This window comes from Galleria mellonella, unplaced genomic scaffold (assembly GCF_026898425.1).
Source record: "Galleria mellonella isolate WM207_F2 unplaced genomic scaffold, CSIRO_AGI_GalMel_v1 utg261, whole genome shotgun sequence".
Taxonomy (NCBI): Eukaryota; Metazoa; Arthropoda; class Insecta; order Lepidoptera; family Pyralidae; genus Galleria; species Galleria mellonella.
This window is the reverse complement of record NW_026442057.1, coordinates 503,072-518,240: the sequence shown is the minus strand read 5'-3', so window position 1 is coordinate 518,240 and position 15,169 is coordinate 503,072. Positions and strand designations below refer to the sequence as shown.

At 35.4% G+C, this 15,169-nt stretch overlaps 2 protein-coding genes across 13 annotated transcripts in view; one reads left to right on the top strand and one right to left on the bottom strand.

Moving 5' to 3' along the window:
- The window catches only part of LOC113521049 (muscle calcium channel subunit alpha-1-like), a 96,006-nt gene extending 89,666 nt beyond the window's left edge, over window positions 1–6,340 (bottom strand). For 3 of the 7 annotated variants that reach the window (XM_052894987.1, XM_052894988.1, XM_052894991.1), the window contains exon 1: window positions 6,242–6,339. In XM_052894987.1, the coding sequence (XP_052750947.1) occupies window positions 6,242–6,307 (66 nt within the window). In that variant the 5' untranslated portion in view covers window positions 6,308–6,339. Of the gene's footprint in view, window positions 1–6,241 lie in introns of all 7 variants that reach the window. The other 4 variants (XR_008252851.1, XM_052894993.1, XM_052894990.1 and 1 more) reach the window with 3 other exon arrangements.
- Window positions 5,744–15,169, top strand: part of LOC113521064 (uncharacterized) — a 79,460-nt gene continuing 70,034 nt past the window's right edge. For 2 of the 6 annotated variants that reach the window (XM_052894998.1, XM_052894995.1), the window contains exons 1-2: window positions 5,746–5,951; window positions 11,873–12,008. In XM_052894998.1, coding sequence (XP_052750958.1) covers window positions 11,952–12,008 — 57 coding nt within the window. In that variant the 5' untranslated portion in view covers window positions 5,746–5,951; window positions 11,873–11,951. Of the gene's footprint in view, window positions 5,952–11,872; window positions 12,009–15,169 lie in introns of all 6 variants that reach the window. The other 4 variants (XM_052895002.1, XM_052895000.1, XM_052894996.1 and 1 more) reach the window with 4 other exon arrangements.

Sequence of the window (15,169 nt, the reverse complement as noted above, 5' to 3'; positions counted from 1 at the left end):
AGTAAGTAACTAATCATATTTATTATAGACATGTTACAAACACATAGATCACTTCAAGATAACATACTCGTATCAAAACAAATTATATACCCAATTTTAAACTGAAATACTATGAAAATTGCATCTAATTTGGTGTAGTAATTTTTGCATGTTGCCAAAATAAACATACAGATAGAAATAATAAAAAAAAACTTTTTATTACTCTTATTAACACCTCTAATTTAATAACAACAGATAATTTGCTGTCCTAAATTAATAAAAAAATTAACACAGATTTATTTTCATTCTCACATACGCGGGCAAAGTTAAGAATTACACCTAATATCCACAAAATAAAAATAAACATGGCAATGACTGTCATAGGCTGTAATTTTGTCGGAAAAAAAATGAAACTGTATAAAGGCACATTATACTAGTTATAAAGGGATTAATAATAGGCTCGAGTCGCTCAAATCATCTCAAAATCATAGCCTTCACCACCAAATTAAAATTAAAGATATTCTTACACCAATGCCATCTGTGAAGTTAAGCGGATACTACAAATAATTAACATATGATAAGCTAGCTTTGTTAGTGTCTGTTAAACATAAATCTAATGATAGTATGAATTCATAGATGGCACTATTACTAAAATTTGTTTTAAGGTTCCATATACAAAACAAAACTGTCGGGGGGAAAAGGATTGTTAACAAGTTTGACAGCCTCATTGCCAGCAATATGCTCTGTTAGGTCGACCTCCACGTGGTTCCCCCTAGAAATCATCATGAACAATTCTTGTTGAATTCGTCACGATGGGCTAACTGACCTGCCTCATCCTCACCTATCATCCTTCACTGGGACCCGCCGGTGTACACCGATAGCGCAAATTACCATCCCATTATCCTGCATTCAAAAAAAAACACTTCATTAATGTTCATTTTTTTATGCAACTTAGAATGGCAAACACACTGACGGTCTACCTGTCGGATAGTGGTAACCGTCGCCTATAGACATGAGCAGTACCATGGACATAACAGAGTATACTGTTTCGCCCATGATATTATGATAAGTATTACCATTCTTGAGGACTCAGGTGTTATTCCTCTGTACCCAGTAAATTCACAGCCATATCTACCCTTCAAACCGAAATAAAGCCATGCAAACACAACACGATAGAAACAAGTATGGGACAGAGGTGTCCAAGCAAACAACTTTTGTACAAAGTCTCCCTCTGGTCAAATATAGTATGTATTAGATTCTGCTAAAATAGATATTAACTTATCACTTGGCTTTACCATCATGAAGCTAAATAGGTAAGATAAGAAGATTATATCCCTAACATAAAGTATACTATGTTAAAGTTTGATATAATCGGTATTTATATTGCAGTGAATTTCCATGGTACAGAGGAATAAAACCTGAGTCCGCAGGAATGGCAACGCGTGGGGGTATCATGGGCGAAACAGTATACTCTGTTATGTGCATGGTACTGCTCATGTGTATAGGCGACGGTTACCACTTTCCATCAGGTAGGCCGTTAACTTATATGCCATTCTAAGTTGCATAAAAAACATCTACTATACTTATATGTGCGTATTTCTCTGTGCAGTATACTTTTTTTTTAATGGATGATAATGGAATGGCCGCCCCGCCTGCTCTATCGGTATACACTGGCAGAGCACCAGTGAGGAATGATAGGTGAAAATGGAGCAGGTCAGTTAGCTCATCATAATAAAAACACCTGCAATTCATCACGATGGTTTCCAGGAGGAACCACGTAGATGTCGACCTGATGGGGTATATTGCTAGCAATGGGGTAGTCTGCATTACTAACAATCCCTCTCCCTCCCTATCCTACCTATATAGGTTTGCGAAGGCAAGCCGCGTAGTAAGCTTATATCTATTTTATTTATATGTCCGTATTTATGTGTAGCTATATTACTATTGTCAGTATTTGACAATGTTACATGGCAAATAGTTCAGCTGTCAATAAGCCTTTGTTCTCACGTGACCACCGCTTGCTATCTAAAGCTTCCATTATGCTAAACTTTCGCTCCTATTCATTTCGGCTGTGAAATTAACAATGGATAGTATTTTGGCATTTCCTCATAGATGACTGGCTCTTCTAAAAAAAAATATTAAAGGTCAAATTGTCTTATTTTAAGTAAATCTAGAGATTCAAGTAAAAATTAAGTCAGCCATTTTAAAATTGATTTACTTTAGTATTTTCCTTTTTTGTTACTATTAAATATAGGGTAAATAAATTATGAAGTTTATTTATTTATTTATTTATAGGATTACCAACATAAGATACAGCTAAACATTTTAGTACAATACACTGGTAGATTAGATCTAACTGTTCTTACATTTATAGGCGACCACAGTATGCCTTGTGTTTGACAAACATTAAAATAGAATTAAATTATTAAATGTCATTAAATAAGTAAAAATATTAACAATATGAATAATAACATAATATAAATAATGGAAATTGTAATGTAATTATTTTAAATTATAAATAAAAATAAGTTGAATGAAGCTATCAATAGAAGCTACTCTAGACGGACGTGTGTCGAACAAATAGGCGGCGTGCTGAAGAGGGGCTGAATTAAAAGTAATCTCCGTAAGTAAGTCTGTTATGCACTGTCCACTCACTGCTTCCTATGCCACTGTGTTAGGGTGACTGGAAGAGATCTCTTCTAGAAATAAGTTCGCCTTTGCTAACATTGTTATCAACTTATTGTTGTTACTGTATGTTTTAGTGCAATAAAGAATATATATAATATAAGTATTATTTTTTTATTTTTTTATACAACTTAGAATGGCAAACAAGCTGACGGCCCACCTGATGGAAAATGGTAATCGTCGCCTATACACATGAGACATATGGACATGACAGAGTATACTGTTTCGCCCATGATACCCCCCATGCGTTGCCATTCCTGAGGACTCAGGTGTTATTCCTCAGTACCCAGTAAAGTCACGCCATATCCTACCCTTCAAACCGAAACACACCCATGCAAACACAACTGCTTCACGGTTGAAACACGAATTGGACAGAGGTACCCAAGCAATCGACTTTTGTACAAAGTCTCCCTCTGGTTTCATCCTCACCTCTCACCTATCACCTCTCATAGCAGCAAGCGTAAATCGATAGTACAGACGGGGGTTACTATTCCATTCCTACCCATTAAAAAAAGAGTACTACTTTGTTAAATGCAATTCAATTACTTTTGTTACATGACTGAGACTACTATAGCGTAAACATTTATTTATTTAACATTAACGATTCAGTCAGAACACGTAGTATTATAAAGCACATGCTATTTTACAACTGCAGCAAACTCAAATACCTATGAATGTAGGCACTTGCCTAGCTTATTCCTTTACTTAAACTGCATTGCGCCAGTAGGTATTGTAAAGGTATTTTAGTTGAATTCTAAAATTTACTCATTTTTTTTTTTGTATTAAACATAAGATTTGTTTAAAAAATTGATTGTAACATAAATTAAACTAGCATTTGATGGCGAAAATCTAATAAAATTATCCCCTTCTGTGCATCAAAATAATATATATTTTACACCTGATTTTAAGTAAAATCTTCAGAAAGACAATTATGAAATCTGCATCCGATTCGGTCGTAGCTTTTACGTGATTTTGAAACCTATATACAAGCAGACAGAAATAAATCCTAAAAATTATTGTTTAGGCTTCTATCATCATCATCATCATCATCAACGGCTGTTAACTATCCACTGCTAAATATAGACATTTCCTTATTAAGAGTTTTGCCAGTATTTGCCATTCTTGGCAGGCGCTATCTTTTTACGTATATTTTGTAACCTCGAATTCATTTTATTAAATATGTTAACTGACTAATGAATAATGATTCAAAACTGATTATAAAGATGTTTACAAAATAAGTCATTACTGATTTTGTAAGTTCATTAGCAATCGCATTATTCTATCGAATTAAACAGTTTTATTTTTTACTAGTTGGCATAAATCAATAGAATGAGTGGCGCCATCTGTTGATGATCTAAGAATATATCAATCCACATGCTTCGAATTTTTAACCTATAATAACATTAAAATTATAAATTTGGGATATCTGAATAATTAAGTATATTTAAAAATGCTTTATATTAACTTTAAAAATAAAGAAATTTATGTAAATAAATAAGCCGATTTTTTTTTTATTATAAATCTAATTGCAAATGATAATTATCCAACATCTGAACTTGCCCACCAGGAGGGTTAAAAGATCCGCATACATACCATTTAAATATAATTTTATCAAATAATAAAAAAGATATATAGAACTTTTGAACGTATTAAAATCTTAGAATACATAGATAGAGAGTCCCCATACAAATGCTTCGTTAAAAACAGGTAAATTTTTTATCCATCCATGCTGGGTTACCATAATATTTATTACTATGTATATGGGTTAACGACTGAAGGAACTATGAGGGATACAAATACGAGAGAAACTGCGGTACATTGTAAGATTAAAAAAGATTTTATACAATTATTATTTTTTTAAAAAATAAAATATCTACCTATCTCTGCCACATTCGTATTTTAACCGCGAAGCAGTTATGATTACATGCCTATGTTTCAGTTTAAAGAATGGGATATGGCAGTGAATTTACATGGTACAGAGGAATAATACCTGAGTCCTGGGGGGAAAGGGATTATTAGTAATGGCGACTGAGAATCCCATTGCTAGCAATATACCCAACCAGGTCGACTTTCTCGCGGTTCCCCCTGGAAACTATCATGGTTAATTCCTGATGAATTCATCATGATGGGCTAACTGGCCTGTTTTCATTCTCATCTATCACCCTTCACTGGTGCTCCGCCAGCGTATCCCGTTAGCGCAGGCGGGGTTACCATACCATTTTCACCCATAAAAAAAACACCTGAGTTCTCAGGAATATGGGGGTATATGGGGGGTATAATGGGCGAAACAGTATACTCTGTTATGTCCATGGTACTGCTCATGTCTATAGGTGACGGTTATCACTTTCCATCGGGTAGGCCGCCAGATTGTTTGCCATTCTTAGTAAAAAAAAATTTAAATAATTGAAAATGGCCACCTTTTTACAAATTAATATACATGTATTAAAAATGTACATATATTAATTTGTAAGCAACATATTTGTATATTTATATTATGTTACAAAAAATAGTTCCCAATTCTAATTTAAAAATTACAGACAATTTAATGTTTGACTGATTAAATGTTATTCCATTTTACCTGATGTTCTATCCTTGGTCTCTATCTGTATTATCCAAGATTAAAATAAACAAAATTAAGTAATGAAATAAGTAGTTAAATAATTATTACTTAGTATTGCAAAACAATATTAATGATTACTCAAACAAGCTTTTATAATTATTTAACCAAATAAAACGCTCGACATAAAAAGTAGGTAAAATGAAAATAAAACACAACCAAGTTACACAAACATCATTAAAGTGTAATTTAATGATCAAAATAAATCAAACCTTCATTAGAAAATCAATATAACAGTGATTTAGATTCAAATTGTCACAAAGAAATGTCAATTTTCGCGCCGAAACTATAAACGTCAGTCGGCCATTTTGTAATAGCTTATTGGCGCATTCTCGAGGGTTGCTTGTTAGCTGAACGGATGGATACATCGCCGTCCTACTCTTTCCCCGTTACATAATACGGAAATGGGTGAGCAGTGTCACTCGTGAACAGAGTTCCGCATGCGGCCACGGCCTCCAGGGCGAATATTGATTTTTCACGGAGTTTGCGGCAGTCTGCTAACACGCCGGTCCCCAGCGCGAAAAACACATCCATCGCGCCTCGCGTTACAATAAATATATTTTTTTTAATAAAAATAATCCGACAACACAATTGTTTTGAGTTTTAAAAACAACCGTATAAGTAATTAGTTTATTTGAGTGTGAAACATTGGTGCTGGGAAACTATTTTCGTAAGTGTTAACTGTATATGTCATTTTTTTTTCATTCTTAGACACCATTTTAATCGTTTTTTTGTGTGTACATATGTTTTTATTAGTTATTCCACGATTTAATTGTGAGATTAAAGTAGAAAGTAGGCTAATTTTTGGATTAACTCCAAATTTTTAATTACCATCAGCTGTTAGGCACACCCGGTGGATTAAACGTCAAAATCGAAGTATAAATATTGTCATAAACATTTATTACCCCTCTCGTTTATGAAATAAATAAATAGTTTTAATAACTTTTTTGTTACTCTTACCAGTCTATCCATAGTCGAATTTTGCCGGAAGACCCTTGTCCTATGTACAGTATGGTGCACATTCATTTTGTTTCACTAACTTTAAAATCGCAGACCAAGAATAAATTTTCTATTAAAAAAGTCTTATAGCACGTTCAAATCACTCCAGTGTCTGTCCATCACTGATTTACACTATCGCATTAATGCATATACATCGCTGTTCCTATAAGGATCTCGGTAGACCTAACTATGAATCGATAGGCAATGTATGTTGGCCAGAAGGAGTCTGACTGAGCCGAGATGGCTGCACGGCGTGACGTCACGGATCGTTAGCAGCACCATGATATTAGGAGTGGTGACGTCACTCGTCCTCGGACACCCTCGGGATAATGTGTTAGCATATGGAGTTATGGCTATATTAATCCAAGATGATACCATTTTCAAGCAATAGATGCAAATGAAGCTTTACGGGTGTGGAATTTACAAGTAACTGCGGATATCCTAAAGCCAGTTTGCCAGATCTGTGCCCTTTGTTTACGGAATCGATTTAGCCATGTACTGTCTATTATCACGCCACGACTTGACATTTAAAGGATTTTATCCGGTTCCTGAAACTAGGTTTATACCGCTATCAACCGATCGTAAAAAGCCATCCAACCGTAAGCAATTGGGATATAGGTCATTGGAGTCTTATCTCACTACTTATCGTTCCAATATAATAAAATTGTAACTGGACGTTGTCTGTACACGAAAGATATTAAAAAATTGATGTAATAGAAGCCAAAACAATATTTTAGAAATTTTATCTGTCTGTCTATCTGTATATTTCTTGCGATATCACACAAAAACTACTGCGCCATATTGAATTCGGTTTTCACTGTTGTATTCCTAAAGGTCTATTTAGGGGGGAGAAGGGATTGTTTGTAATGAGAATTAGTGGCCCCCTTGCCAGCAATCTACCCTGTCAAGTCATCCTCCTCATGGTTCCCCATGGAAATCATCGTGATTGATTTATTATTAAATTCGTCACGGTGAGATAACTGGCCTGGTACATCCTCACCTATCATCCCTTATTGGTGCCTCGCTAGTGTATATCGACAGCGCAGGCAAGGTTACCATTTTATTATCATCCATTAAAAAAAAAGATCTATCTAAAAAATGTTATATTTTACAAACAGCAATACAAAACGAACGTTCAGGCTGTGAAATGAGTTCCCTGCTAAGATTTTCCCTAAAGACTATAGTATAGGGTTCAAAAAGTTTCTTAAGAGTCGGCAACGCGCCTGTCATACCCTGGTCTTGCAGACGTCCATAAACTACAGTGACTATATACCATCAGACAGGGTGTATGCTTGTTTACCATCTTTATGGTCTAAAAATAAACAAAAGCGAAGCATCTACATCAGATGAAACGATACACGATGAACTCCTAATTGGAATTCGGGGGACCCATAAAAGCTTAATTACAATTCTAAAAATATTGTCTCCCTGTCTGTATGTTTATTCAAACTTCACGTATTAACTACTACACCAAATTTGATGTATTTTTTACAGTGGTGTTCCTGGAAGTCAAACTTAAAATCTGGTGTATATTTTGTTTTGATACGCCATTAAGAATTTGTCTATTTTATTGATCTTCTTACTTCTAAAACCTACACGTATGAAGTAGCTGGCAAAGAGCAAATTTAGGATAAAAATTAAATTAATGCGGACAACTGCTGTGAAGCCAGAGCACCTGGATTGACCAGCTTGGTCCTCTTGACTCGATTCAAAGACGGGCTATGAGAATTGTTGACGATCCCAAGCTCACAGGCGGAATCGAGCCCTTAACTTTAAGGCGAGACTTTGCCTCCTCTTGTGTGTTCTACCGCTTGTATAACGGATTGTGTTCAGAGGACTTGTTTGAAATGATGCCTACAGCCACCTTGCTGGCAGATAATGCTTTCAGCATTAAGTCCGCCTTGCATATATACATCTAGTACCTAATGAATAAATAGGTTTTGAAAAACGACGACTTAGAATCGAACTTATTGTATTCTGACCCTATTACACAGGAAACAGTATTTGGTATTTTTGACACTGAATCCAAAAAAATTGTTTGAAAACTATTCGAATATACCAAAGCTAATATGATTATATCTTGTAGAATTCGTCACGATGGGGTAACTTATCTGCCTTCATCTTCACCTATCATTCCTCACTGGTGCCCTGCCAATGTATACCAATAACGCAGCCAGGGTTACCATTCCATTTGCACCCATGCAAAATGCCTTCTTAATAAGATGATTAGTTATATCTACGTATAGGTATTCAAAGTAGAATTTGGACTTGCTTTACCAAACGATAGAAGCTCTACCATATTACTATGCTCTAAATTCACTATGGCAACTTATCGGCAATAGTTCGAGCATTGGAATCGATCGATAATGTGGTAACACGATCGTCTACTTACCCAAAAAAACTTGGTATTAACAAGTTATTGATACACAACGTGTAAAAAGTTTTTCAAGAACAGAATCTTGATACATGTATCCAGTATTAGCTAGTCAGGGGGAAAGGGATTGTTAGTAATGGGGTCTAACAAGCTCATTGCTAGCAATACACCCTATCAGGTCGACCTCCACATGGTTCCCCCTGGAAACCATCGTGAACAATTCTTGTTGAATTCGTCACGATGGGCTAACTGACCTGCTTCATTCTCACCTATCATCCTTCACTGGTGCCCCGCCAGTGTATACCAATAGCGCGGACGGAGTTGCTATTCCATTATCACCCATTAAGTATTAGCTAGTCATCATCTTTTACATTTTATATATTTATCTAGTCGCATATTTATTATACTTATACATATATATTATAATCATAATTTTATGTTTTTTTATCTATATATTATTTATAGATATATATATATATATTATTGTTACCTTTACCTATTCAATAATAAAGTACGTAAGTGATTCACTGTTTATCCCAAAGGTACTGTGATGTGTGTGTCTGTCTGTGTACTGTGACTGTGTGGTAGGTGACTGGTAGAGAATGCTACTAGCATTAAGTCCGCCTTTGTGCCATGTTTTCTTTTGGTTAATTAAGTTATTTAAATAAATAAGTAAATGAAGAATTCCAACTTAGTCAAAGTACCTGATGATCTGTACAACCCGCCACAAGCTTGTTTTATCCCGACCATCTGAATGAGTGGCAGCCCTCCATCGTGGGTTGCTGAAGACATTTTCTTCCACACACTTCTTTGCTTGGACATCTCTGTACCATTTGTGTTTCTACCGTAAAGCAGTTGTGTATTCATGGCTGGGAATATATATATATATATATATATATATATATATATATATATATATATATATATATATTGGTGAAACAGTATACTCTGTTATGTCCATGGTACTGCTCATGCCTATGTGCGACGTTTAACACTTTCCATCAGGTGGGCTGTCAGCTTGTTTTCCACTCTAAACTGCATAAAAAAAACAACAAAAGTATGCAACCGTTGCCTATAGTCACAAACAGCATCACACCTATCACAGAACACTGTAACGATCATGGTATTCTTTATAAGTTTCCATTTCTGAGAACTAATATAATAAGAAAGAAGGTATTACGCCTCCGTAGATATATATATATATATATATATATATATATATATATATATATATATATATATATATATATATAGACTATAAGAGATCGCTCTTAGCTATAAGGTCGCATTGTTTTTAATGATTGTGATTATTTCTTGTAATTGTTTATATTTATAATAAGTTTACTATTGTAATCTTTTGGAGGAAACAATAAAGAGTATCTATCTTTCTATTTATAATATTACTATATATATATATATATATATATATATATATATATATATATATATATTTTTTTTTTTTTTTTTTCCAATATTATTTGGTTCGCGATTGGGAGATGAGTTATATATATATATATATATTAACCACCCTTACCTCTGTATCCTGTAATTTCACTGCTATATCCCTTCAAATCCTTTTACTTCGCCACAACTAAGGATTAAGGTGGTATTACCTATAGTGTTTATAGGTTGCACTGTCCCATCTTATGTTTTAGAGCAAAACAATACAACATCTACACTATATTATACCTAATTCCATTATTATTTCTAGTTGTTTTTAATGATAATAATGAAATGGCAACCCCGCTTGCACTAGGAGGGAAAGGGATTGTTAGTAATGGAGATTCAGAATCTACCAGAACCAACCAAGTCAACCTCCTCGCGGTTCCCCCTGGAAACTATCATGGTTAATTCCTGATGAATTCATCATGATGACCTAACTGGCCTGTTTTCATTCTCATCTATCACCCTTCACCGGTGCTCCGCCAGCGTATCCCGTTAACGCAAGCGGGGTTACTATTCCATTTTCACCCAACAAAAAAAAAACCCCGCCTGCACCATCGGCGTGCACTGGCGGGGCATCAGTGAGGGATGACAGGTAAAAATAAAAAAAGCAGGTCAGTTAGCCCATCGTGAAGAATACATCTAAAATTCAGCACGATGGTTTCCAGGGGAAACCACGTGGAGGTCAACCTGACAGGGTATGTTACTAGCAATGTGACAGGCAGTCCACACTACTAACAATCCCATCCATTTCTAGTTTCATAATTGTGAGAATAGACAAGACTGCTGAACAAATCAGAAGATATTACTTTTCGTATGAGGGTGTCGCCCTGTCATGACAAGCGTTTCTAAGCTGCCCTCTGAAAGAAAACAAAGGCTTATGTCACAATATACTGGAATACAGCTTTACATTCTTAAAAAAATTAATTACAATTCACGCAAATTATTTACCTTTGACACTTTTTACTATAATAATATCTACTGGATAAACGAGCAAGTAATAAGGCGGTACTTTAGTGTCAGTATTCAACCATTATCCGTCCACAGCTCAACATAGGCCTCCCCCATAGACTGCCATAAGGAACGGTCCTGAGCCACCTGCATCCACTGAATCCCTGCAATGTATATTGCTGTAATTGTAATTTTAGTGTACCACAGTTAAAATTATTAACTATCCTATTCATAGTGTAAATTAGCAAAGTTTTAATGGATGAATTAGTTGGTGTTTGTTTATCTTTCACGCAATAACCACTGAACGGATTTGAATGGAATTTAGTACACGTGATAGGTTATATCCTAACTTAACACATACAATACTTTATATAGCGATTCACGCAGACGAAGTCAGCTCATCAGCGCGAATTCCACGAGAATTAACCACGATAATTTCTTGGGGAAACTCCGCATGGAGGTCGACCTGATAAGCTGCGAGACGTTATCTACTAACAATCCCTTTCCCCCAATTATATTATGTTAAAGAAAGAAAGAAACTTTATTTTACAGAAAAATGCAACTACACCCACACAGGGGATAAAAAACATATTAAGAATTATAATAACGAAACTACACACAAAATATTTATATAAAAATAAAAAATATAAAATAAAAAAAGAGAAAAAAAAAACAATTCGTATTATAACAGTTTCATCCAAAATAAGTGTATGTGTGCGTGCGTCGCAACACCTGCAAAATGAGGTGCGTGCTCAGCATTTTGCTGTAGTGTCAGGGAAAGCGTATAAAAATCAATCTAACAATATTTGTTTCCTTACTTCCAGCAGCGAATGCCCCAGGAGTGCAACAGCCGCAGGGCGTAGACATCAGCCCCGTTGACGCCGGCCCGGAGGCAGCACACAGATGATCGGATCATTCTGGAACTTGTGCCGAGCGTGCCCATCCATGCCCGTTGATAAGGTCAGTTGCATGCATCAATGAGATATCATCATCTACCAGATGCTATATTACCCGGCTTTATCCGCGTGAATCGGTATATAAAGCATTCTATGTGCTAAGTTAAGTAATATTAGAAGGAGACTTTGTACAAAAATCGTTTGCTTTGGCACCTCTGTCTCATTCGTGTTTCTACCGTAAAGCAGTTGTTTGCATGACTGTTTCGGTTTAAAGGGTGGAATATGGCAGTGAATTTACAGGGTACAGAGGAATAACACCTGAGTCCTCAAGAATGGCAACGCATGGGGGTATCATGGGCGAAACAGTATACTCTGTTATGTCCATGGTACTGCTCATGTCTATAGGCGACGGTTACCACTTTCCATCAGGTGGGCCGTCAGCATGTTTGCCATTCTAAGTTGCATAAAAAAAAACATCATTATTATTGTTTTTCATACAGAAGACCCCACATGGGCTTTAACCAAGTTATTATTTATGTATCGTACGGCTCGCCATCGACAGAGAGTTCATCCTCATGTCCTACATCCTCAATGGTCGCGTACTGCGCGATTTCAGAGATGTTTCCTCCCACAAACACTCAGGTTGTGGAATGAGCTCCCTGCCGAGGTTTTCCCAAGAGCCTACAGCATGGGGTTCTTCAAAAGGGGAGTAAAGAGGTTTCTTCAGGGTCGGCAACGCGCGCGTAATACCTTTGGTATTGCAGGTGTTCACAGGCTACGGTAACCACTTACCATCAGGTGGGCCGTATGCTTGTTTGCCACCTCAGTGGTATAAAAAAAAACTGCCCACTGCTGCACATAGGCCTTCCCCATAAGGAAAGGTTAAGTAGTTACTACGCGTAATGACTGATAGTAAACCACTGATGTGATATATATATATATATATATATATATATATATATATATATATATATATATATATATATATATATATATATATATATATATATATATATATATATATATATATATCCTATTTAAGAGCTGCGCTCTTGTCGGTGGAGCTCTTGCCACTCACTACGATTTTCAGCGAGTCTCTTCACCTCTTGATACGACACGACACCAACTGCTTCCTTGATCTTCTTGATGTAACTATGCCTCGGTCTCCCTCTTCCCCTCCATTCTTCTATCTTACCTTCCCTATATCTATCTACATTCCCTATATTATAAATTTAACCAGAAAGTCGTCTATCTATCGGTTGTAAAAAGGATTATCAATACCGATACAGAATTGGCAACGTCACTAAATGAAGTACAGCCGAATTGAGAAATTCCTCCTCTCTAAAGTCGCTTAAAAAGTGGATAATCAACGGTCATCAATTACACAATCATCCCGCGCCAATCACTGTTTTGTGGTTGTTATATTCAAATAACTTTAGTGCCAAAGTTTTCAATACAGACGTCAGTTGTGACTAGGGTTACCATTCATTCTATCTTCTCCGGACATTTTGACATGATTTATTTATTTAAAGGAACACCAACAGCATATTGAATTATAACATATATAATAAACAGTATACTCTGTTATGTCCATGGTACTGCTTTATCTATAGGCAACGGTTACCACTTTCCATCAGGTGGGCCGTCAGCTTGTTTGACATTCTAAGTTGTATAAAAGAAAACAAAAAAACATTAAATAAAATACAATATTAATGCACATGCCTGTTAAAGGTATTCACAGCATTTGCTTTAACATAATTATACAGTATGAAATGAAGTAAACAATTTTATGGAATAAAATCATGACAACATTTCCCCGGAAGTACAAATAAAGTGCAAGTATTTAAAATAATGTTATAATAACCTAAGAGCTATTTCGCACAGATTTGTACGCGTTGTGTCGTTACCCCCTTTAAGTTAAAATTTCAGCGTTCTAGTTATTCAGTTTGTTAAAATTTAACTAAGGTAAGACAAACTGTCTTTCATTAGTTTAACTTTTGACCATATAAGAATATCAGTGTCTTGCTCTTTTGAGGGCAAAATAATAAACTTAGTTGTGACCATTTTGCAATACTGTGACACACGTACGTGAGAAAAAGATTATATAATTTAATTTATTGATTTTTTTTGTATAAGTTTTCATTTACCTTTTTTTTGCGTTTATCTATTAGATACCTTTCTGTTATTGTGTGGTTAACGGTTCTATATGTATCTATTTATTTATTTAAAACTTTATTGTACTCACCAATTATACACACACACACATATATATATATATATATATATATATATATATATATATATATATATATATATATATATATTATCGGTCCACTGCAGAGTGGTTACCCTAATTGTGAGGAGAATTTATAACCACTTGCCCGGGTATTATTACAGAGATTTGAGCGCAAAATGTTAATTGACGTTTAAAAGGGGCATAACTTTGGTTCATGCCGTCGTGAAACTTGACGTTTATAAACTTGAAACTGGCAACACTTGATGTCGGACATTATTTGTTGGGTAATATTTAATAAATAAGCAAGTAAATTTAAAGAGAATTGCCCACTAAAACATTTTATAACAGAAATGAGAGACGGCGTCGCGGCGTTGTGGTGAATTACTCAAACTTACAGATACAGGTGGGGGAGGGGGGGGGAGAGATTGTTAGTAATGGAGTCTAACTAACCCATTGCCATTCACCCTATCAGGTCGGTTCCTCCTGAAAACCATCGTGGTTCATTCTAGTGGAATTCATCACGATGGGATAATGGTGTCATCTCTCACTGGTGCCCCGTCAGAGTATACCGAAAGCGCAAAAAAAAAAACTTACAGGTACGATTGTAAGTTCGAATCTAGTCAAAACCAAATACTTTGTATCAAATTAAATTTCCCACTATCTCTCCCTACCATGTTGAACTCTAATATGCTCAACAAATTTTTATATATATAAAAATATCATAATATAAAAAAAATTATATATATTTTTTACAAAGTAAAAATTCAACATTCTTAATTTAGATTTTTTATATTTTTTAAGAATTTAGTCATTTCGTTATTGTAACCGTAAGGTCCCGGCACAGAATGGAAAGGGAACTCCTTCCTTCAGTGGATGTCGTAATCGGCGACTACTTAATGGTCAAGGGGTGGATTGCAGCGTCCCTCTTAAAATATCACCAAAGCTCAACTGTGGTTGTCAACCTGCCTGCCAAGCATAGCAACTACTGG